Below are 24,892 nucleotides of genomic sequence, written 5' to 3'. Positions count from 1 at the left end.
AAAAAAAAATTTATTTTTTTTTTAATCCCAGAGTGTCTCTCGAAAAGAGTAGGGGGTGTTACCCCAGTCTCCTGTCCAAATTTCCCATTGGCCCTTACCAATCATGGCCTCCTGATAATCCCCATCTCTGAAATGGCTTTATCACTCTGCTCTCCTCCCCGCTGAGAGCTGGTGTGTGGGGAGCGGACTGGAGCATCATCCAGGTGGGGCTGCACATTGGTGGTGGAGGGGATCCCCATTACTTGTAAAGCGCTTTGAGTGGAGTGTCCAGAAAAGCGCTATATAAGTGTAAGCAATTATTATTATTAAAATGAAATAGATTGCTATCCTCACAGCACAGACCTATTGGCCATTTCTAGGTCACTCTGCAGATTTCTAAGGGTCAAATGACGCTGAGGTGTTTGAGAGAGAGCCCCTCTTTGGGGTAATTACCCCTAGAAACCCCCAGGCACTGTTTCCCCATGTTTCCTCACACAGCAGCTCTTGGCAGTAACCCCTCCTGTCCAGCAGGGGCCGCCAGTCCAGCTCCCAGCGGCCGCGCTGCTACACCCTGCGCAGGAAGGCCAGGCCCAGGCAGGCCGGGATGTCCAGCTGCTCGGCCCGCAGCGGCGGGGGCGGCAGGTAGGGGAAGGTGACCGGGAACACGCGCCGCACGTCCAGCAGCAGCTGTCGGGGCCCCCCCCCGGCTCGCTCGGTCAGCAGGGCCTGGAACGGACGGAGGGCAGGGAGTCAGGGCAGGGCGGAGCCAGGCTGCAGTCTTACAACTCACATCACCTCCCTGCAGCTCCCAGCTGGCCGCCCACTGGAGCCTGGTGTGAGCCTGGTCAGTACCTGGAGGGGAGACTCCTGGGAAAGCTGAGGCTGCTGCTGGAAGAGGTGTGAGTGGGGCCAGTAGGGGGCGCTCACCCTGCAGTCTGTGTGGGTCCTAATGCCCCAGTATAGTGACACCCCAGTAGGGGGCGGTGTGGTGGCTCTGTGGTTCAGGATCTGTGCCTGTGGCTGGAAGGTTCCTGGTTCAAATCCTGCAGCCGGCAGAGGAATCCTACTCCGTTGGGCCCCTGAGCAAGGCCCTTAACCCCCAACTGCTCCAGGGGCACCGTATAAATGGCTGACCCTGCGCTCTGACCCCCAGCTTCTCTCCCTGTCTGTGTGTCTCATGGAGAGCAAGCTGGGGTCTGCGAAAAGACACATTCCTCATACAAGAAATTGTATAGGGCTAATAAAGTGACATACTGTAAAAAGGCGCCGTCTATCAAATGAGACGTAAAACTGAGGTCCTGACTCTCTGTGGTCGTTAAGAATCCCAGGGCGTTTCTCGAAAAGAGTAGGGGTGTTACCCCGGTGTCCTGAACAAATTTCCCCCTAACTTTTACCCATCATGGCCTCCTAATAATCCCCATCTCTGAACTGGCTTCATCACTCTGCTCTCCTCCCCACTGAGAGCTGGTGTGTGGGGAGCGGACTGGCGCATCATCCAGGTGGGTGTGGAGGGGATCCTCACTACCTGTGAAGAGCTCTGAGTGGAGTGTCCCTAGCTATATAAGGGTAAGGAATTATTATTAAACTATGCCTCCCCTCGTAGAGCTGGTCTTGAGCTCTGCAGGCTGTATCATTTGCAGGGCTGCACAGTGTACCTGCACGGTGCGGATGAAGTTGAGCGTCACTCTCTCCTCGAACTCGCTGTGAGGCGTGTAGAGGCTCAAGATCTTCACGATCTGGTGCCCAGGGACGACAGAGAGAGAGAGAGAGAGAACAAGAGAGAGATAAGCACACGTCCTCTTACTGTCCACCGACATGGATGTTAGTGTTCGGGTGGACAGGAAAAACGAGACAAAAGAAAGCCTCCGGCCATAAGATCATAGGAGAGTTTACAAACGAGGAGGCCAGCTCAACAAAGTGTCAGGTAGCTGATCAGACAGCTTGTTCCAGACTCCCACAACCCTTAGTGTACAGGAGAGTAGAGCAGAGGTGCTCATTGCCATTTGCACATGTACATTAGAATTCTTATTCATGCTGCTTTCTCAAGACAATCACAGAACAGCAGACGACACCACACAACACTGGCAGTACACTACTACCAAAACCATTACATCCAGAACACTGAATACATTGTTGAGAACAATTGATATGTGAAAGTGAAAACACATGGTAGCCCAAGTCAGAGTGCAGGTGAGAGGTGCACTGAGGCACTGCAGAGAGCTGCTGAGGATGTGCACTGCAGTCAGGATAGAAGCCGCTCTTGAGTCCAGTGGTCTGGGCTTTAATGGTTCTGTACCGCTTGCCAGCGCAGTTTCTGGCCGGGCTGGTTGGGGTGGTGAATGACGGATTGGGCTCAATTGGAACAGAAGCGCCTCCTGTTCCGAGTTTTAATTGCCCTTCCCTGTACTTTCCGCCCGTCTCTGCTGGATCAGATCAACTGCCACCCCCACCAACAGAAACGTGAAGTTCCTCTGCGCAATCGTCTGTACAATTCTACTGCGACACCCAACCAGCACACAGATTTCTGAACTGCCACCGCTGAGTTCATACGCAAGAGGCAGGGCACTTGGGAAAGAGTCAGATTCAACCTTCTGAGAAGCTTTGAAAAGGCTCTGTCCTATGTGATAGGTGTAAATCCATCAGTCAGAGACCCTGAGTCACCACACAGCTACACAACACAACACAACAATCACCTGGAACACAACGCAAGCAGCTACACAACACAAGTGACTGGGACATACATGACTATCATGACATCATGACATCAAGAATTCATATCTCATTCCTCTCTGTGCAGCTGAAGGGCTTTTATCTGATACATCCTAAAACGAAACGTTCTCGAACAATCCTAAATAACACTGGACTGACTGAATAATTTAAGCTCTTACCAGCTTGACACTTTGGTAGACAGATAAATCAAGATAAATCATCCCAGAATAAATAAACAGACATAGGAACAGGGACAAAGACAGATGTAGGCAGTATTTGCTCAATTTTTCTTGAGCAACAGTAAACTCAAAGTCTCAAGAATGTGCTGCTGTCTTAACTGTTCCCCAGCATCAACATGGTGGTGTGAATGAGACAGCAGCATCCTTACCTCCACAGGTGTGAAGCTGCTAATTGGATCAAATTTAATTTAGAAATCCACTGCAGCCCCTTCACACAGCAGTTGTGTTGCTGCTCTACTGTATAAGGGTACAATGACATATACAATTGCCCCACCTGCTGGCTGGAAAGGGCAGTGCAGGTCTCCACAATGGCCCGGGCGTCTTCCTCTGACTTCTTGCTGACCTGCAGCAGCTGGGCAGCCTGGATCAGAGGCTCCAGCGAGTCCATAGTGCCCCCTGTCTGCAGTGAGCGACTCCTCAGCCACTCCTCCAGCTGGCTGATATTGTACCTGATAAAGATGTGTGAGGGATGAGAGGGATAAGGAGAGAGAACGGGTGAGGTTAAGATGAGATTTAGTGATGTCTGTCTGAGGGGGACAGACAGGGGAAGCAGGCAGACAGGGGGACAGACGGGGGAGGCAGGCAGGCGAGGGGGACAGAGAGGTGAGACAGGCAGATGAGGCAGTCAGGTGAGAGGGACAGACAGGTGAGGCAGACAGGGGAAGGAGACAGACAAGCTAGACAGGCAGGTGAGGGGGACAGAGAGGGGAGACAGGCAGACGAGGCAGTCAGGTGAGGGGGACCGACAGGTGAGGCAGACAGGGGAAGGAGACAGGCAGGTGAGGCAGACAGGTGAAGGGGACAGAGAGGGGAGGCAGGCAGGTGAGGGGGACAGACAGGTGAGGGGGACAGACAGATGAGGGGGACAGACAGATGAGGGGGACAGAGAGGGGAGACAGGCAGGTGAGGAGGACAGACAGGTGAGGAGGACAGAGAGGGGAGGCAGGCAGGTGAGGGGGACAGACAGGTGAGGGGGACAGAGAGGGGAGGCAGACAGGTGAGGAGGACAGACAGGCGAGGGGGACAGACAGGGGAGACAGACAGGTGAGGGGGACAGACAGGGGAGACAGGCAGGCCCTGTACCTGATCTGCAGGCCGCGACTCCAGGAGCAGACGTCCCTGCGCAGCAGCAGGCTGTTGAGAGCAGTGGCAGCCAGCAGGTGGCTGAGCTGCTGGAAGGCCTGTCTGCGCAGCTGTGGGCACAGAGCCTGGCGCGTCATGGCAGCGTCCAGAGCGCCCAGCTCCTGGAGCACAGCAGCCATGCCCGGCCCCCCCTTGCTCGCACCAGAGGCCCGTTTCCTAGATCCCCCTGCCTTCCCTGCCGAGCTGGACAGCCCAGGAATTGTTTCACTCTCCAGCATCGCAGGGACTGAGAGAGAGAGGCAGAGAGAGATAAACACCCACACTGTGCCTGTGTCAGAGACAGATAAACACCCACACTGTGCCCGTGTCAGAGAGAGATAAACACCCACACTGTGCCCGTGTCAGAGAGATAAACACCCACACTGTGCCCGTGTCAGAGAGAGATAAACACCCACACTGTGCCCGTGTCAGAGACAGATAAACACCCACACTGTGCCCGTGTCAGAGACAGATAAACACCCACACTGTGCCTGTGTCAGAGACAGATAAACACCCACACTGTGCCCGTGTCAGAGACAGATAAACACCCACACTGTGCCCGTGTCAGAGACAGATAAACACCCACACTGTGCCCGTTTCAGAGAGATAAATACCCACACTGTGCCTGTGTCAGAGAGATAAATACCCACACTGTGCCCGTGTCAGAGAGAGACAGATAAACACCCACACTGTGCCCGTGTCAGAGAGATAAATACCCACACTGTACCCATGTGAGAGAGATAAATACCCACACTGTGCCCGTGTCAGAGAGATAAATACCCACACTGTGCCCGTGTCAGAGAGATAAACACCCACACTGTGCCCGTGTCAGAGAGAGACAGTCACACAGAAACTGGCAGACAGAGATGGCCGATCAGAAAGACTGAGGCAGGATCAGACAGGTGGTCAGACAGCCAGGCTTCACCGATCAGGGGCTGGAGGCGGCTCTCTGTGATGCCGAGCAGTTGATGGTACGCCTGGATGGACAGGTTGCTCAGGGCCTGGCGTGTCCCACTCAGGTCGAAGGTCAGCCGTGGGGTTTCCTCCACTGAATCAAGCTGGTCCCAAAGGGACAGGGTCAAAGGTCAGAAGGCAGTGCGATCAGTGTGGTAGTGCAAATAGATGCAAACTAGATTTCAGCTGGTTACAGTCACAGATTAAATCCAGAAACCTATAGAAGCCTTCTATGCATTTTTTGGTAGTGTCTGGTCAGCAATTAACAGCAATTCAATATTATACTCTTTTGAGAAGCTGTTATTTTTCATTTTCACAAAAATATCTCTTTAGCGTGATGGCTCCAGGGAAAAGTGCTGAAAAAATATATTAAGCATAAAAATAAAATGTTCTCTTCAAGATGTGCTCTGGAGCTGAGGGAGTTGAAACCATTTGCATTCTTGGGGGGATTAATCAGATGTTCTATAGTGCATGAATCAGATGGATTATTGAATACACCCAGACACACACACTCATATTCACAAACAGGCCCACACTCACTGACACAAACACAGAGGTACACACACACTCTCTGCACACACAAAGATTCACACTCCAATACACAGAAATGCACAATCACACACAGAGCTGTTCACTCAGATACATGGGCACACACAGAGAGACACACCCACACTCTCATGCGCACACACAGATGTACACTCACACACAGAGATGCACACACACAAACACACAGGTATACACTCACGCAGAGAGATGCACACACAAATTCACACTCACACACAGATATCCTCGCACACAAACACACAGATGTACACTCACACACAGAGATGCACACACAAATTCACATACACACAGCGATGCACACACAGATTCACAGTCACACACAAAAATGCTCAAACACAAACACAGATGCACACTCACACGCAGAGATGCACTCACGCACAGAGATGCACACACAAATTCACACTCACACACAAACACACAGATGTACACTCACACAGAGATGCACACACAAATTCACATATACACACAGCGATGCACACACAGATTCACACTCACACACAAAAATGCTCAAACACAAACACAGATGCACACTCACACGCAGAGATGCACACACAAATTCACTCACACACAGAGATGCAGACACACACCCCACCTGCTCGCTGGCCTGCTGTGTGCTGTGCTGTGTCAGGAGATCAGTCAACAGGAAGCTGTTCCTGAGCCAGAGAGCCGTCATGTCCAGGTTGGCACTGTGTTTCTAGGGAGAGATCAGACGAAACACATAAGATCACAGCATGGAGGAGCAGAACAAGAAAGTGCACAGTGGAGACAGGAAGGAGAAAGCACTGACTGCTTCGCGTGACTGTATGACATTTGAAGGTCTTTATATCAACAGAAGAACGAAGACCAGATTGGAGATTTTAACTGTTTAATAGTACACATCAGCAGGTGCAGGGGATGGGAGTTTTATAACAGTATATCCGTCACTTTTAAACATGTTCGTTGGGGCCAGTAAAGAAACAAGAATTTATGTCAGTCTGTGAAAAACTTTAAAGTAGTTAACGATTATGCTGAGGGGGCAAAAAAATGAAAATCATCAAGTCTTGTGCATGCAATACCTTCAGCGCCCCCTTGATGGCGCTCACCACAGCAGCGCACAGCGAGCGCACTCGGGCCTCTTCCCCAGCCCAGTCCAGGTGGCGAATGCACAGGAAGAGCAGGCACGCAGGGAGGCCGGGGGGCAGGGACAGCGCCGTGTCTGGCCGCAGGTCTGCGGGAGAGGAGAGGCGCTGTGAGGGACCGGTGTGCCTCAGCGCTGCGAGAGCACTGCGGCCAGAAGCAGCCCGCCAGCGTCCCACCTGTGACCACCGTCCTGAGCAGCTGCGCCTCGTCCTTCTTCTTGCACTCCAGCAGCCCCAGAGACGGCTCCCCCTTCTGCTGGGCAGCTGAGCCCTCCTTTCCAGTGGGTGTGGCAGACCTTGGGTCTGAGGATAGAGGACACAGAGTGAGACAGAGTGAGACACAGAGAGAGAGAGGTACACAGAGTGAGAGACAGAGAGAGAGCGGTACACAGAGTGAGACACAGAGAGTCTTACACAGAGTGAGACACAGAGAGAGAGTGGTACACAGAGTGAGACAGAGAGACACAGAGAAAGGAGGGAACACAGAGTGATGCTCGTAGTGACAGAGTGCTCACAGAGTGAGAGTGCTCACAGAGTGAGAGTGATACAGAGTGAGGGTAATACAGACTGATGCTCACAGTGACAGAGTGCACACAGAATGAGAGTGATACAGAGTGATGCTCACAGTGACAGAGTGCACACAGAGTGAGAGTGATACAGAGTGAGGGTAATACAGACTGATGCTCACAGTGACAGAGTGCACACAGAATGAGAGTGATACAGAGTGATGCTCACAGTGACAGACTATGCGCAGAGTGAGAGTGAGAGAGAGGGTGCCAGACCAGTGTTTATTAGTGTCAGCGTGTCTCTCAGGTCCCTCAGCTCCCTCCTCAGCCTGCGACACTCCTGTTCTGCAGCCTCCACCTGCTCCATCAGATCCTGCACACAGGACACAGGACATTCAGGACACACAGGACACACAGGGACAGACAGAGACACACAGGACACTCAAGACACACAGAGACAGACAGAGACACACAGAGACAGACAGGACACAGGACACTCAGGACACTCAGCACACTCAGGACACTCAGGACACAGAGGACACACAGGGACAGACAGGACACTCAGGACACACAGCAGCCCCTCTCCACATCCTAAGGATACCAGGGGTAGCACCTCCACTCTTGCAAACATCCCTGGGACTCAGTTTAACATCTTAACTGAGGGACAGAACCTACTGCTGCACACCATAATGGTGCACTGGAGGGGGTGCGCCACCTACTGGTCCATCAACACAATGCATTAACAGACAACAACAGACACAGGAGTCACGTCAATGCACAGCATGTAAGTCATCCTCACACATGGACAGTGCAGCATGTAGACCCCATGTTCCCCTCACCATGTTGTCGGAGACGAGGGCTGCGAGCTGCTCCTGCACTGGGCGGGGCAAGGGGGTGTCAATCAGGGGGCTGAGGGCCAAGTCCGACGCCCCTCCCTCCTGCCTGGGCCCTTGAGCCTGCTGTCGTAGTGCAGAGAGCTCTCCCTCCCACTGGGAGCGCTGGGACAGGAGCTGGGACTCCAGGATCCTGAGAGAGAGAGAGAGAGGAGGAGGAGGATTGGGACAGAGGAAGAGAGCTGAGCAGGAGGCAGTGTATTTCTTCTGCTGGTTCTGTCCCGCTTAACAGTGTCGATGGTTTTCTGTATTATTCACTGCATGAATCCACTTCAGAAACTTTTTATTATTCCAAACAAAAGTCCCCTATAGCTGCACCCTGTATCAGTCTCCAATCACTGCACCCTGTATCAGTCCCCTATATCTGCACCCTGTATCAGTCCCCTATAGCTGCACCCTTTACTAGTCTCCTATAGCTGCCAAAGTGACTCACTTGTTAGCGACTCGGACTGCATCATAAGCATGACGCAGGTCCTCTACTCTCATTCGCTCAGCTCCATCCTTGGCCACGCCCACCGCCTCCATCAGCGAGTCCTGGTGACGGACAGTCAGAGGGTGAGTGTCAGTGTGTCTCCGACACGCTCATCCATACTCACACACACTCACACACACTCCCACTCCCCCACACACAATTCACTCACTCGATCACACACACTGGCTCTCAGATGATTTCACACACACTCACACTCATACAAACACATTCACACTCTCACAGACACTCATGCGCACATGCACACACACACTAGCTCATTCACTCACACATGCTCACACACACACATTCACACAAACCCGCTGACACACACTCAAGCACACACACTTACTCTCACACTGAAGTGCTCACACACTCGCTCATAGACATTATCACTCTCACTCTCACTCTCACTCTCACTCTCACTCTCACTCTCACTCGCTCACACTCGCTAACTCTCACTCTCGCTCACACTTGCTCACTCCTACCCAGGGTGCTCCGAGGATCCAGGTTCTTCCCTCCGGAGAGGGTGATGTCACACTGATCCTCCTGTCTGCCTCCTCCACGCCGGGAGACACAGGCGGGATGAATCCTAGAACCAGGCTCTGGGATGAGTCCGTCCGCCGGTGACCATGAGACCTCTGCACGGCACAGAACAGAACCAGGTCCACTCCAGTCCAAACAGAACATCTCCTGCTATACCCCACTTCACCTCCAGGGGGCTCCACTGAAAACTCAGCCTTGTCAGAAAACAGACACTGTCCAGCAGTTCTGAATCAGCTCTATTTTCTTATTGCTCTACTGTACTACAAACAGTACAGCACCATGTGCATTTCAATTGAAGACCCAGCATGTGGAGGACATAGACAGACTCTCAGATGATTTCACACACACTCCCACTCCCACACACTCACACACACACTCACACTCATACACACCCATTCACACTCTCACACACACTAACACTCTCACTCACATCCTCACACACATGCACACACACACCAGCTCATTCACTCACACATGCTCACACACACACTCATTTGCTCACACACATTCACACAAACTCACTGACACACTCACACGCAAAAACTCTCTCACACACACTCAAGCACACACATTCTCACACGGCGGGACGAATCCCACAGCCATCTGTACTACTGGAGCAGGAGTCACACGGTTCCTAGCTCTTCTCAGAGGGGTTTCCGAAGCCAACGTGAGAAGCTAACAAAAGATTGTACAGTCTATAGCCTCCAACGGAAAACAACTCACCATCTAGATTCTTGAACTGCAGAACAGCTGACCAGGCTGCCTCTTGCAATGTAACAAAACAGGTTCATGGGTCACCTCAAACACGCCGACAGACTACAGAGTGAGCAGCACTCTGCTTCCCTCTTGTGGCAGCCTGGGGAACTGCAGTATCAGTCTCCACAGCTCAGGGCACCTACCTCAGCCAGCATAACCTCTTCCCTCAGGTTGTCGTATCTTTGCTCCAGACGGCCAAAGTCCCTCAGCAGGCCCTGGTACCGCCTCCTCTCCTCCTCCAGCTCGGCATGCAGAGAGGAGCTGGAACGCGCCACCTGCTGGGCCACCCGCTCTGTCGCCGTGCACACAGACAACACAGAAGCACGGTCAGGCACAATGACCCAGCAGCCCCAGGGGCAGACTGCCGCCTGTCCACACTACTACAGAACCGTGTTTCACAAAGTGCTGCAGGAAGCCGATTAGGTGAGAGAGAAGTTCGGGGAAAAGTGTCAAAAAAGAGGAGAGAAACAGGGAGATGCAGGGAGGTTTGAATGAATACACACAGACCGGGCAGGTGAATCGGAGTTCCCTCCCAGTCTGCACCTGTGCCCTGAGGTGCAGGACAGCTTGAGAAAAAGACAGGTGGACAAGCAAACAGAAGGATAGGTGAAGAAACAAACAGGTAGACAGTCAGACTGGTGGACAGGGGGACAGGGAGACAGGGGAACTGGTGGAGACGTGGACAGGTGGATGGGTGGACGGACAGTTGAAAAAGTGTCCAGGTGGACGGAGGGAGAAATGGCCTGAAAGACTGCTGGAACAGGTAGGCAGACTGGTGAAGAGTGGGACATACCCTCCAGACTGCTCTCCTGCACCAGGACACGGGTGCACAGAGTCTCCCTCTCTGCCTCCAGAGCCGCCTTCTCCTCCCGCAGGGCCTGGACCTCCTGAGAGACAGCGAGGAGCAGAGCAACAGGGAGGGTCAGCGGCCGGGGCTGAAGACAACAGCTAGGAAATGTCCAACTGCCGAAGCCGTTGGTCCGAGTAAAGGCGCAGTCGTGTAAAAGTAGACCAGGCTGGAAGTGACGAGCTGTCCACCTGCATGAGCCGGGCGATCTCCTGCGTATCCCTCTCCGCCGCCTTCCTCCTCTGCTCCTCCTCCTCCTGCTGTCGCTGCTCCTGCAGCCGGGCGAGGGCTGAGCGCCCCTGCCCCTGCTCCTGCAGCCTCTCCAGCGCCCCCTGCAGCCGGGCGAGCTCTGCGCGGTGAGCCGCCCGCTCTGAACCCAGGGCCTCCCTCAGCAGTGTGCTCTCCCGGGCCTGGGGGTCAATCAACAGCTTTTCTCAAGCAGCAGAAGAGAGGAAGCCAGCTGAAGCAAACCCCAGGGTAGTCCTGCGCCTGTTCTAGAGAGCCCAGAGAGCACAGAGGCATCTCCTCGAGACGTCAAGGGGCTTTCCAGCTGAGTGCTTGGTTAATAGTCCACATTTCATCCAGTCTGAGATAGACCAGCCTAGCTTCTCTCACCTGGCCTCTGCCCTCTAACCCCAGTCCCTGTGCCCTCTGACGCCAGCCCCTCTCAGCTGCCCTGTGCCCTCTGCCCTCTGCCCCCAGCCTCTCTCACCTGCCCTCTGCCCCTCTCACTTGCTCTGTACCCTCTGACCCCAGCCTCTAGGGTCAGCCTCTAGTACCTAGAGGCTACTAGAGACCCCAGCCTCTAGTACCTGCCCTGTGCCCTCTGACCCCATTCCCTGTTCCCTCTGACCCCAGCTCCTCTCATCTGCCCTGTGCCCTCTGACCCCATTCCCTGTACCCTCTGACCCCAGCTCCTCTCACCTGTCCTGTACCCTCTGACACCAGCTTCTCTCACCTGCCCTGTACCCTCTGACCCCCGCCTCTTGCACCTGCCCTGTGCCCTCTGACCCCAGTCCCTGTTCCCTCTGACCCCAGCTCCTCTCACCTGCCCTATGCCCTCTGACCCCAGCCCCTATGCCCTCTGACCCCAGCCCCTCTCACCTGCTCGTCCGCTCTGCGCTGCAGCTGGATGAGCTTGACCTCCATGCCCTTGTGCAGCTCGCGGTACCTCTCCACCGACCGCGCGGCGGCCCTGCGGCGCCTCAGCTCCCGGCGGGCGCAGAGCCGGCGGTAGCAGCACTGCAGGCACAGCGCCGCCTGCCGCACACGCAGGAAGCCGCGGCGCGCCAGCCAGCCACGCACTCGCGCCTGCAGCACTGTGGCCGCGCAGTGCGCCACCAGCTGGACAGGAGAGAGAGAGACTCCCGCTCAAACTCCAGCGGCATCAGGACTCTGGCAAGCTTCACAGTTCAGAGAGGGGGATTATTAGGAGGCCATGATGGGTAAAAGCCAGGGGGAAAATTGGACAGGATACCGCGGTAACACCCCTACTCTTTTCAAGAGACAACCTGGGATTCTTAATGACCACAGAGAGTCAGGACCTCGGTTTTAGAGCTCATCCGAAGGACGGTGTCTTTTTACAGTACAGTGTCCCCGTCGCTATACTGGGGCATTAGGACCCACACAGACTGCAGGGTGAGCGCCCCCTACTGGTCCCACTGACACCTCTTCCAGCAGCAGCCTCAGCTTTCCCAGGAGTCTCCCCTCCAGGTACTGGCCAGGCTCACACCTGCTGGGCTCCAGTGGGCGGCCAGCTGGGAGCTGCAGGGTGACAGGGCTGCAGGGGGATTATTTTGGCATCTCTGGTTTGGAAACTCTGGAAGAGCGTCCCCCATCTCCTGTTCCACCAGCACTACTTGCAGCGGGAAACTGTAAGACCCCTGTCCCGGTTCTGACCCTGGAGGCCTGGCCCGGCTGGGTTTTCGAGACTCGTTGAGATCGGGCTACAGGGAGTTACCTCTCCTGCACGCTACCGCCCCCTACCTGTCTGTAGGCTCTGCGCGCGAGGGCCCCACGCACGGCCGCCTGGATGGTGACGGCAGCCGAGCGAAGCTGCAGGTACAGCCGGCGCACCTGGACCATGCGGAACGTCCTCTGGATTAGGAGCACTGCCCGGGACACCCGGAGCAGCTGGGCCAGCCTGGAAAATCATCACAGTCATCAGCCAGAGTGCACCAGTCTGCTCCCCTCACACCAGCTCTCAGTGGGGAGGAGAGCAGAGTGATGAAGCCAGTTCAGAGAGGGGGATTATTAGGAGGCCATGACTGGTAAAAGCCAGGGGGAAATTTGGCCAGGACACTGGGGTTACACCCCTACTCTTTTCAAGAATTACCCTGGGATTTTTAATGACCACAGAGAGTCAGGACCTCGGTTTTCTGAAGGACAGTGCCTGTTTACAGTACAGTGTCCCCGTCACTATACTGGGGCATTAGGACCCACACAGACTGCAGGGTGAGCGCCCCCTGCTGGTCCCTCTAACACCTCTTCCAGCAGCAGCCTCAGCTTTCCCAGGAGTCTCCCCTCCAGGTACTGGCCAGGCTCACACCTGCTGGGCTCCAGTGGGCGGCCAGCTGGGAGCTGCAGGCTGATAGAGCCGCTGGATCACACAGGGAAGTTACAGTACAAGGTAAAGCCATAAGGCTGGTTCATTATGGTTAATTATATCTAAACATTGAGGCGTGGAGCACTGTTCTGTTCATGTGCAGTACTGCAGGCTGGGACAGGAGCATCTGATCATGGGTCGTGACCTACCAACAGATCTTGGGGCGAAGAGGTACTTGTTTCGGGGCTCACCTCCTGGCTAGGGCTCCCCGGATGTATCTCTGCAGGGTGAGGGTGGCCTGACAGATCAGCCCGTACCGGCGCCGGCCCAGCCAGCCCCTGACCCGGCTCTGAATGGTCACGCAGGCTGTGTGCAGACGCTCAGCACGTAGCCTCTCCAGCAGGGCCACCTGTCCGGCCCGGAAGAAGATCTTGGTTTTGCCGAACCAATACTGATCCGAGTCCGATATCAGCTCCCCCAGGGCCCGGCGGCACACAGCCTGCTGGTCCTCGTGACCCGCCTTCCTGTCACGAATCAGAACCCTGTACCGGCTGAAGAATTCTGGGTAGGACCACCTGTAACCCCAACAGCAGTAGTTTCTGGTTAACTTTACTGTTGACAATATACAGAAAACACTAGATCAGGGGTGACCAGCCCCAGTCCCTAAGAGTCACCCCAAAATCTCCAGAGTCTCAAGACTTGTGTGGTTTGTTCTGTTTGATCTGTTAGTTTGTCTCTTTCCATCTCTAAACTGTCTTATTCAGAGTTCCAATTCATCAAATCATCCTATTGCCCAGTTTGTTTACGGTCTCTGCATACGGTCTCTATTATTCACTCTCTGGAGTTGTCTGTTGTACTGTGTGGTGTTGTCAGCTGTACTGTGTGGTGCTGTCTGTTGTACTGTGTGGTGCTGTCTGTTGTACTGTGTGGAGTTGTCTGTTGTACACTGTGTGGTGTTGTCTGCTGTACTGTGTGGTGCTGTCTGTTGTACTCTCTGGTGCTGTCTGATAGATAGATAAGACTTTATTGATCCCGAAGGGAAATTGTACTGTGTGGTGCTGTCTGTTGTACTCTGTGGTGTTCAAATAAGAATCCCAATTCCTCTATCCAAACTCCTGGATTGAACAAATCTTCTGCTTCGGTGCCTGAAAAGAACTTGTTCTGAGGCTTAGATGTGAGGCTGACCCATCCGCCGCGGTCTGATCTCTTGTGGTAAAACAACAGCAGTTACTGTCACACTAGTTCACTGTTGCCAGGTCCGGCTAACAGCATGGTGATAGCAGTGCTTTATTGCTTGTACTGCTCCAGTCATCACCAGCCAGCCTGCTGCCTTCAGCTCCTTCCACAGGGGATCTGCAGCCTGTAGCTCTGTAGAGCCGAAGAAAGTGGCTCTATTATCAAGAACCGAAGCAGCTCACCTGGACGGGTAGCCAGTGGCACTGATCCGGATCGTCTCCAGAACCCCACAGGCCCGGAGCTGCTGTACCGCCCTCTTGGGGTCAAACCTGAAACAGAAGCCGCAGCGAGAGATGAAAATCCCAACTGCAGCAGAGCTGGGCAGCAGGGAGACACACAGCCGGGCTCCGGCGTGGACATTCCTTTCAGAACAATCTCAGATCGACAGTAACTGCCCGCCAATCGCCTTTCAGCACATCACAGGCAGCTCCGCCCCATTACCGGAGGAGGAGCCCTGATTGCAGGAGAGGCGCGTCACTCACAGCACGGTGAGCTGTGCAGCTGAGAGCAGAGAGATCCCTGCAGACTGACCCCACCCCCAGCACTGCTCAACCAACTGTGCGCCTGGGGAATCCCAGTCACAGTCCGCTAGTGACAGGGCCCAGGCTCGAACCCGTGCAGTGCTGCAGCTTCCTGACTTTTGTCCGTGAACCTTACGAGCTGTTTGCACAAGAGTCTGTAGCTGGAAATGGATCAGCCTGCTGCGCAGCACAAGACCAGCTCGCACCCAGGTCAGACTCACAGAAAGGGCTGCTTGAGGTCATTGGGCTTGATGCAGCGCACGTAGTGTGGCGTGGTGGAGTTCAGCGTGTCCATGAGGAGTCGCAGGGACTGCCGGAACTGCGGAGCGACACATGGACAATACAGAGGTCAGCCAGAGAATTCCTACTGAGCCCCTGTGCAATTAAGTGTGTAGTTACCACAGCCAGGCCACTAGGGGGAGCTCACCTGAAACCCCACTGTCTGTTTGTACTCTCGAATTGTAGAAAGCCCACTCCTTCTCCCCGCACGCAGGCTCCCATTGGGCAAAACAGACTTCAGTCCAGGGAGGGTGAGGGCTCCCTCTGCTGGTTCCTCCTGGAACAGTTCTGCTACCAGCTCAGACTAGAGTGGGCAGGAGGGGAGAGACACAGGTGTTGATTATAGAGAGACTGTCCCCAATGACCAGTCAAAGACTCCAGTTCAAAGAGCCATGATCTGTTTTGGTCCACAGTAGTCACAGACTCTTCCTTTGAGTAAATCTACCCAGGCAGGCTTGTTAAAATAAGAACAAAAATGTGAAACCTTTGCCTTTCTGCTTCACCCAGCTCAGCCTGTGCTTGAAGTGAGACAGCTGGTCAGAAACCACACAGAGGTAAGGAGCACCAGATTAAGAGCTCCGCTGGTCACTGCTGGGACTCAAGTACCTGACTGGCCTTCAGAATATTGATGGGCTCTTCAAACACGGTGTCCCGGTTCTTATCCAGAAACCCCTCGCACTCATACTGGACCTGCCAGAGACACAGAGATGCAGTGAATGCAGAGACACAGAGACACAAACAGCTCACACTCATACTGGAGTTGCCAGAGACACAGAGACTCAGAGATGCAGAGACACTGAGACACTGAGACGCAGAACACAGAGGTGCAGAGATGCAGGGACACTGTGACACGAACAGCTCACACTCAAACTGGAACTTCCAGAGACAGAAACACAGAGACACTGAGATGCAGAGGCTCACACGGAGAGACACAGACGCAGAGACGCAGAGACTCGCACGGCGAGAGTGAGAAACAGTAGCACTCCTGTGCTGTAAGTGGGTTTTGATCTGCACTCCTCCCCTGAGCGCAGCGTGACGCTGGCGTGTTGTGCCCATGATCTCACCGTGTCAGCGAAGTGCAGGATGACGAAAGCTGCGTCAGACATTCTTGGTTTCCTGAAATGTGGGTTGGGGTTCTGGTTCTGTTGCTGCTCGTACAGCTTCCGGGCCCAGCTCTCGTCCGACCCCTTCGGCATCTGGCAAGGCAAAGGCAGCTGGGATCAGGCCACCAGAAACACGCCTCACGCCGGACTGGGGGGCTGAGCCCCGCGCAGCAGCGGCGCCTGTGTCCTACGGACCCGACACTCCTCGTCCAGCAGGTCCAGCACCCCCAGGGGCCCCTCGATCAGCGCGATGCAGGGCTGGTTGTCGCTGAACTCGACCCGGCTCCAGGGAATCCCCTCGCGCACGTACTCCTCCTGCTCCAGCTGGAAGACGCGCTGCAGGTGGGAGAGGGGCGTTACGGACAGAGGAGGCAGAGGGAGAGCAGGCAGACTCGTGGGCGGGAGACCCACCTGGGTGAACTGCTGCTGCAGCTTCTCGTTGGCGTAGTTGATGCAGAACTGCTCGAAGCTGTTCCTCTCGAACATCTCGAACCTGCGGGAGGAGGAGGAGCCTGTGACTGCCTGACAGATGAATACTCTTCTGCTGTGCTACGGCATCACTCCGGCCTGCGATGCCTTAGAACTGCGATCTCGCAGGACACACCTGGCTGACTCCTGTTCCAGGAGCTGCTCCCAGGTCCCTTCAAATGCAACCCTGTGCTGGACGAAGCAAGAAACTGCCCTTCACAGGTACTGTTCCACTGTCACTGCAACGCCTAACCAGCCAGCAGCTCTGTCACCCCGCAGCTCCCGGCTGGCAGCCCCACTGGAGCCCAGCAGGCGTGAGCCTGGCCAGTACCTGGAGGGGAGACTCCTGGGAAAGCTGAGGCTGCTGCTGGAAGAGGTGTTAGTGGGGACAGCAGGGGGCGCTCACCCTGCAGTCTGTGTGGGTCCTAATGCCCCAGTATAGTGACGGGGACACTGTACTGTAAAAAGGCGCCGTCCTTCGGATGAGACATAAAACCGGTCCTGACACCCTCTGGTCAGCAATAATCCCAGGGCCTTTCTCGAAAAGAGTAGGGGTGTTACCCCTGTGTCCTGGCCACATTTCCCCCTGGGCTTTACCCATCATGGCCTCCTAATAATCCCCATCTCTGATGCTGTTGCATCATCAAGGTGGGGGTACATCCTGGTGGCGGTAGAGGGGAGACCCCATTACCTGTGAAGAGCTCTGAGTGGAGTATCAAGAAAAGTGCTATAGAAGTGTACAGAATTATTTTTATTGTTGTTATAATTATTATTATTAAGCACACACACACAGCTGGCCAGCTCACCCGTAGATGTCGAGGACCCCGATGAACGATTTAGGTGTCCTCTGGGGTGCCCGCAGTGCAGCGTTGAGCCGCCGGACGACCCAGGAGAACAACTGGCCGTACACGTGCTTGGCCAGGGCGTCCCGCGCCTCGCATGCCTGTTGCCATGGCATCGGCTTCACCAGCGTCTCCCCGGCGACCACCAGCCGCCGGTGGCACAGCCAGTGTGCCATCTGAGATCGCTCCACGCCCAGCATCTTCACGAAGACAGCCAGGGCAACGTCGTCCGCCTGCGGGACATAGCATGTGATCAACTGGCACCTCGTTATCGTGAGAACCGAAGGGGGTGCTCATAACTCTGTGTGGTGCACCTCAAAAGTACTGGGTCACCAGTGCATGCTCAGCACCAAGGCCCTGAGCCCAAAATAGGAGCTCACTCAGAGCTGCAGCCCAACAGTCCTGGTGCTGCAGGTTTGAGTCTGTGCCCCCCTGACTGGGACTCCCACAGGTGTGGCACACCGCTGGCAGAGCCCTGGATTACTCTGCAGGGCTTTCGATCTCTCGGCCGTCTGGCAAAACAGCCAATCCCACGCGGGTGTGTGGTGATGTCATCACGGGAGCCTCTGACCGCCTGTCTGGCGCTGCGGAGCTCGTGGCGAGTCACGTGACACTGGGCTTTCCGGGTGGGGGGGGTTAGAGGGGCGAGTCTCTCCCATGAATCCCAGCAATATTGCCAAACCCCACTGTCAGATTGGACAGATAGAAAAGTAAAAAATTGGTAAATAAGAAGAGGTAATAATATAGAAATAGGGGCTTTACGTTGATGCTACTTCTCTCGCCGTCTCTGGAGCTGGCTCGGATCTCTATGTTTCCCAAGTGCAGAAGAGCTGCTAGGATCCGGAACAGCTCCATCTGCTGGTCAGCTTGCACTCCTGCAAGCACAGTGCAGACATGAATTCAGCAACAGCTGCTGGTCTGTTTTTAAAGCATTTAGCCTCCAACGGCATCTACTCAGTAGGTCTCTATTCAGCACCACGAGAAACCCAGCGTCATGATTGTGGACGTTAATTTTCAGGCAGTCTGATGATGTTGATCACCCTCACCAGCCATGATCAGTATAATTATGTTAAGGTCCTGATGCCTGTATGTAAAACAATGTTAAAATCATTATCTTTTTGCACGAGCAGAGTTTACATTTTAAAAAGATGCCCTTTTTTAGCACAGGGGCACAGTTCAGGCTCATCCTTCCTGTGGCTGGGCTGGCGCCAGGACTGGCTCACACACTCACCCAGCACAGCGAGAGCCCTGCGTGTCCGCTCCAGGTCCGCGCCGTCGGCTGTCCCGGCTGCCCCCCCGCCCTGCCTCGTGTAGCGGAACTGCTCCGCAGGCGCTGGGGGGAGGAACCACAGAGTCACGTGAGCGCCCCCCGGAGGAGAGGAGCCCCGAGACACCCCACTCTCCGCCCCTGCAGTCCCCAGTCTCCCTCCCTCCCCCAGCAGGGTCAGCTCACGCCGTCTCCAGTCGAACGCAGGGGCTGTGCTCCCTGACTGGGAACTCCACAGCCAAGCTGGGGGTCTGGTTCAGGCTGCCCAGTCGTGATTCATGTTCCTAGGCTGTTGGACATTAAAGAGCAGCGGTGAGGGGGACAGCAGGGGGCAAGATTCTCACCCAGCCGCAGAGCACTGAGCTCAGGCAGGTCCCAGGAGGTGCACAGCTGGTAGAAGATGTGGTAGTTTCTCTCCTCTGGGGCCTGAGGAGACACGAAGAGACGGTGATCTCTGGACAGACTGCTCTGCCTGAACTCCTAGTCTGGTCAGTGTGAGCTCCTGCTGATTACCGAGTGCCAGCAGCTGAACGCGTACTGAGCAAACCACCCACTGGCCCTCCTCGGCCATTGCGTAGGTCGGTGGTATCAGTGGTATTCGTAAGCTTGGATTTATTTACAGCACGCTTCTCTTTAATCAGGCACCTGGAAGACGACTCTGGACTTCTCCAGCAGGTAGGTCCTCATGTGGGCCCCGATGATGTCACCCTGGCAGCCGAAGCCGATCTCGATGTACTTGCCAAAGCGGCTGCTGTTGTCATTCCGGGTCGTTTTTGCGTTCCCAAAGGCCTGGGGGAAGGAGGTCACACAAGGATCAACCAGGGGTTCACGCCTCCTATACCTGTACATCTCATAACAATTCAACTCCTCCCACACCAACCTTTCAATTTATATAACCACACCCACACAAGTTCCAAAGTTGATCTGATTTACATAACCCCACCCACACTCAATGTGAACACGCCCCCTTTCCCACACTCTCAAGTGCCCCACGCTTGGTGGAACTCCACCGCCCAACACTTCCCAGCTCTACTCCACCCCTGCCCCCCGTACCTCCATAATGGGGTTAGTGGCCAGTACCCTCTCCTCCACGCTGGTCTGCTGGGCTGACCCCCCGACCACTGCGAAATATCGCATGGCAAACTTGGCAGAGACGGTTTTGCCAGCGCCGGATTCTCCGCTGATTATAATGGACTGGTTCCGCTCCTCTCTGAGGGCATGGAGAGATCGGGAACAAAAGAGAACAAAATCCGAATCGGGATCTCACTCCTTGCACAGCAAAGTCCAACCCTCCGATTACACCTACATTCGAACCTTGAGCGGTCTGAGGTTGAAACCTGTCAATGGTGGATGTTCCTGCATCACTCACACCTTGGCTGGAATTCCACTACCTGACAGGTAGGACACATGGCACCCACCGCCATGCCATGACCCTCGACCCTTGACCCCCTGACCCCTGACCTGGCCATCTGTCGGTAGGCCTCCTCGGCGACGGAGAAGATGTGGGGGTCCATGTCGGCGGTGTCCTGGCCGCTGTACGCATCGATCACCTCCTCGCCATAGATGGGCAGCTGCTCGTAGGGGTTGATGGCGACCAGCACGATGCCTGGGACAGACAGGGGAGGAAAAACTGGGTGACCCTGGGAGACAACCGGCTAATCCGCTCAAGTGCCGTCACGGAAACCTCGAGCAACAGCAATTCTCCAGGAGCCGAACGGATTGAAATGCCCCCTGTTAACGTGCAAGCCAGAGTGGATTAGAAATGATCCCTGAAGGAATGTGCAGGGGGGAGGTGGGATTGGCGCTGCACGTCTGCGTCAGGCCCCACTGGGGAGAGCCCTGCAACCTGTGCAACTCTGAATGCCTTCCTCCTCTCGCTTCCTGTGCATCACCTTCTACAGGAAGAGGAGTCTTTCCCAAAAGATCAGTTGTCACCCAGTTTAAGTTTTTTTTCCTCGAATAACAAGGATTCATAGAGCTAGCAGTCATGTCATAATCTAAGTAGAAATAATAGGTAGGTAGACCTAGATTAGAGTACATGCAGTACAGCGTGACAATCGCGGTTCCGTGCAGGCTCATGACCTCCGCCAGGGGTGCGGGGCACCTGGGACGTGAACCCGGGTCTCTGGAGTAACGCCACAGGGAACCAGCCCAGTGAGCTAAAGGAGACCTCCCCCAGCCCAGGTGCTGAGGTCCCTGCTAAGTGCAGGGAGGGCGATGACGTCACCACACTGTGCAGACATCACATTACAAAACAATACATAATTAATAGTAACAACCAGAACAAGAAACATGTTGCAGATACCAATCACTATGTGAAGAAGTGAAAAAAACATGGTGATCCAAAGTGTCCGAGTCTAAGTGCAGGCGAGAGGTGCACTGAAGCACTGCAGTCAGGGTAGAAGCTCTTCCTGAGTCTAGTGGTCTGGGGTTTAATGGTGCTGTACCGCTTGCCAGAGCGCGGGGGTAGAACAGTTTGTGGCTGGGGTGCTGAATGAGGGATTGCGCTTTTTGGTGACAGCGGGTGGTAATATTACAAAACAGCACCGCTTCCAGCACAAGCTGCACAGGAGACTGTGAGCAAGCGCATGGAGCAGGGAATAGAGGCAGGTTTATACGGCTTCAAGGTCTCAGCTGACAGCAGACAGTGGTTTTCCAGGGAAACTACTGGCTGGGAGACACCAGGCTTAAGCCCAGAAGCATGGAAACCTGCTGGAAAACCTGAAAGAGAAGAGACGACAAGAGCCGGGCAGAGTGGACAACGGACTCCAGGTCCTCTGACACCCTCACTGCCCGCGCAGCCGGGCAGGGGAGTTGAACTGCTTTGGTAATCAAGCAATCAGATCAATTCATTACTGTAATTGCAAGGCCCCAGTGAAACATGGACTCTCTGGCTCACAGGGAGCTAAAGAGCGAAGCAGCTGGGCCCGAGGAACAGCGCCCCCTACCGCAGTAGGTGTAAATGCAGCTGTAGTCCAGGAAGCGCAGGCGCAGGTTGTGCAGCACGGCGGGTTCGTGCAGGTGGCTCAGCGCCGTCAGGTCGCTCTCCCCGTCCTGGATCTCGGGGTTCCCCAGGGGGGGCAGGGCCCCCGGGCCGGTCACGGGGTACCGTACCTCCTGCAGGGGCAGGGAGAGACAGAGAGGCAGAGAGAGGAGGAGAGGGAGATGTCTGTTAATAATAATTGCTTACACTTATATAGCGCTTTTCTGGACACTCCACTCAAAGCGCTTTACAGGTAATGGGGTCTCCCCTCCACCACCACCAGTGTGCAGCCCCACCTGGATGATGCGACGGCAGCCATAGTGCGCCAGAACGCTCCCCACACACCAGCTCTCAGTGGGGAGGAGAGCAGAGTAATGTAGGCAATTCATAGAGGGGGATTATTAGGAGGCCATGACTGGTAAGGGCCAATGGGAAATTCGGCCAGGACACTGGGGTAACACCCCTACTCTTTTCAAGAAACACTCTGGGATTTTTAATGACCACAGAGAGTCAGGACCTCAGTTTTACGTCTCATCCGAAGGACGGCGTCTGTTTACAGTCTAGTGTCCCCGTCACTATACTGGGCATTAGGACCCACATGGACCACAGGGTGAGCGCCCCCTGCTGGCCCCACTAACACCTCTTCCAGCAGCAACCTTAGTTTTTCCCAGGAGTCTCCCCTCCAGGTACTGACCAGGCTCACACCTGCTGGGCTTCAGTGGGCTGCCAGTTGTGAGTTGCAGGGTGATATGGCTGCTGACTGTTAACACCCTGAGCAGACGAGCAGAGACAGGCCTCAGGTTTCAGCTGCGCCACCTGCGCAGGTGTGTGCAGAGCGACTGCCTGGTGCGATCCTGGGACCGCCGCCCACGCCTGCCATCAGCAGACAGACAGAGGGCAGCCACAGCGAGGGGCCGGGCTGGCACAGTAACACCAAGCAGAGTGGAACGGCTGCGGGTTCGATCAGATCAGAGGCAGGCGAACCACCTGCCTCCTGCAGCACCTCTCCTGACCTGGGCTGGGTGGAGGCAGCACACCAGGCCATGACATGCCATGCCACACGTGCCCGCCCCCGGGGCAGAACGCGGCGATGACATCACCGGCGCGAGTGGGACCCACCCTGCCGTCACTCAGCTGCAGGAACAGCTCACTCTCCCCGGGCCGGTAGCCCTGCAGCAGCTGGGCCGACGCCCACACGGTCTCGGCGTCCGGCACCCACACGCGCGCCCCCTGGTGGAGAGAGAGAGGAACTGTCACTGGCGCGGACAGCACAGCGGATCACACACCCACGACACCGCACTGCGGTCCACTCCAGCCTCTCTTCAGCATCTGCTTCTCGACAAGCGTGCCTGCAGCCGGCAGATCCCGGAGCGGATCGGACTGCTGTGCAATGGGAATCTGCTCCCAGTCTCCGTTGCACTTCCCAGCAGCGTCAGACGCGAATGTTACACAGGGTCAGCGACCAGGGTGGCCCCTGTGTCTCATCAGCATAAAAACCTGGTCTCTCGTTAAAAATTAACGCCTGTCATCCCTGTCTCTGACAGCTCGGATTACTCATTATCTGTGCCTGGGATGCAAGGAGCACCCACACAGCAGCTGACTGAGCTCTTTCCAGTAATAAAACTGCCTTTACAAATCTTTAAAGCCTGGAGCTCTGTCACACGGGTCATGAGCAGGACTCACAGAGTAACGTCGCTGTGCAATGAGCTTGCGGAGTTCTGCCTGTACTTACAACACACATCAGCAGCTCAGAGCTGCCAGTTATCATGGCAACTCATGTAGAGTAACTAAAGCAGCTTTGCATGCGAGTCAGCTGCTGAGCATAGCACACTACACAAAAACACTTCACAACAACAAAATTGTGTGCTCACTGCTTTCACACAAACCCCCCGTACATACGCTGGCATGGATGTGTAAACGTGGGGCTCAGCCGGCCCGATATGGATATCTAATGAGTTTGTAGAGAATTGAGCACTGCAGCAGAGACACAGGCTGAAAGCTTTCCAGAGCCCTGAGGCTCACAGACTGACGGGCCCTTCAGTGAACTGAACCCTGTGTCTCTCTGAACCTGCAGGCCGCAGAGGGACACGCACACACGTACACACACAGGAGGCAGTGTAGAGGGACGCGCGCACACACATACACACACACACGGGACAGTGCAGAGGGACACAAACGTACACACACATACAGGGGACAGTGTAGAGGAACACACACAAGCACACACACAAGGGACAGTGCAGAGGGACACACACACAAGCACACACACAAGGGACAGTGCAGAGGGACACACACGAGCACACACAGGGGACAGTGCAGAGGGACACACACACACAAGCACACAAAGGGGACAGCGCAGAGGGACAAACACCCACAGGAGACAGTGCAGAGGGACACACACAAGTGGACATAACATCTGAGGACCAGGAAGAGAGACTGATCAGTGCAGCTGGGGTCCTGCCCCCAGGGGGTCCTGTGTCCTGCAAACACAAGCAGGAGAGCAGCATCTCACCAGCATCCCCAGGCCCAGACAGGCTCTTACCTTGGTGTACAGCTCTGAGGCAGGCATGGCTCTGGAGCTTCACAGGGAAGGCAGAGCAGTTCCCCCAAAGGCAAGATGATCTGTCTCTGGCTTCAGCAGGAGTCTCTCTGCAGGAAGGAGATTATAAAGAAGACCTTTGCACCACGAAGAGAGAGAGACGCGCACACACACAGGTTAACAGTTAACCCTCAGCATGAAGACAGCAGAGAAAGAGCAAAGGAGTCTAGGGAACCATCATCATCATCCTCTAGTGCCGGCCTGCACCCTACTCCTGCAACCCTACCAGCACAGCCAGACCAGCAGACCCACCAGACTGCAAGCTGGAGGAGATACAGTCCCACCTGAGCTGGGCCTCCAGCAGGTACACAGGTCTGACTGCACAATCCAGAGGACTGCGTGAAGAG

General features: G+C 55.1%; 1 protein-coding gene across 1 annotated transcript; it reads right to left on the bottom strand.

Moving 5' to 3' along the window:
- LOC102693117 (unconventional myosin-Vb) lies at positions 1–24,604 on the bottom strand. The gene is made up of 35 exons (XM_069186023.1): positions 24,489–24,604; positions 23,066–23,176; positions 21,912–22,080; positions 20,425–20,569; positions 20,017–20,173; positions 19,609–19,752; positions 19,308–19,389; positions 18,928–19,029; positions 18,459–18,571; positions 17,661–17,929; positions 16,798–16,879; positions 16,582–16,722; positions 16,348–16,479; positions 15,890–15,973; positions 15,432–15,587; positions 15,226–15,323; positions 14,666–14,752; positions 13,499–13,822; positions 12,689–12,845; positions 11,807–12,046; positions 10,894–11,112; positions 10,649–10,742; positions 9,999–10,147; positions 9,042–9,194; positions 8,518–8,618; positions 8,031–8,217; positions 7,468–7,564; positions 6,863–6,988; positions 6,623–6,774; positions 6,160–6,261; positions 4,975–5,107; positions 4,011–4,296; positions 3,202–3,376; positions 1,635–1,715; positions 1–705 (listed from the first exon to the last, which is right to left on the bottom strand). Exons 1-35 carry the CDS (start codon positions 24,513–24,515, stop codon positions 544–546), a joined length of 5,037 nt encoding a protein of 1,678 aa, XP_069042124.1. The 5' UTR covers positions 24,516–24,604; the 3' UTR covers positions 1–543.
- Positions 24,605–24,892: the final 288 nt, after the last annotated feature.

The sequence above is a fragment of the Lepisosteus oculatus genome, chromosome 29, assembly GCF_040954835.1.
Source record: "Lepisosteus oculatus isolate fLepOcu1 chromosome 29, fLepOcu1.hap2, whole genome shotgun sequence".
NCBI lineage: Eukaryota > Metazoa > Chordata > Actinopteri > Semionotiformes > Lepisosteidae > Lepisosteus > Lepisosteus oculatus.
This window is presented reverse-complemented; position numbering and strand designations above follow the sequence as displayed.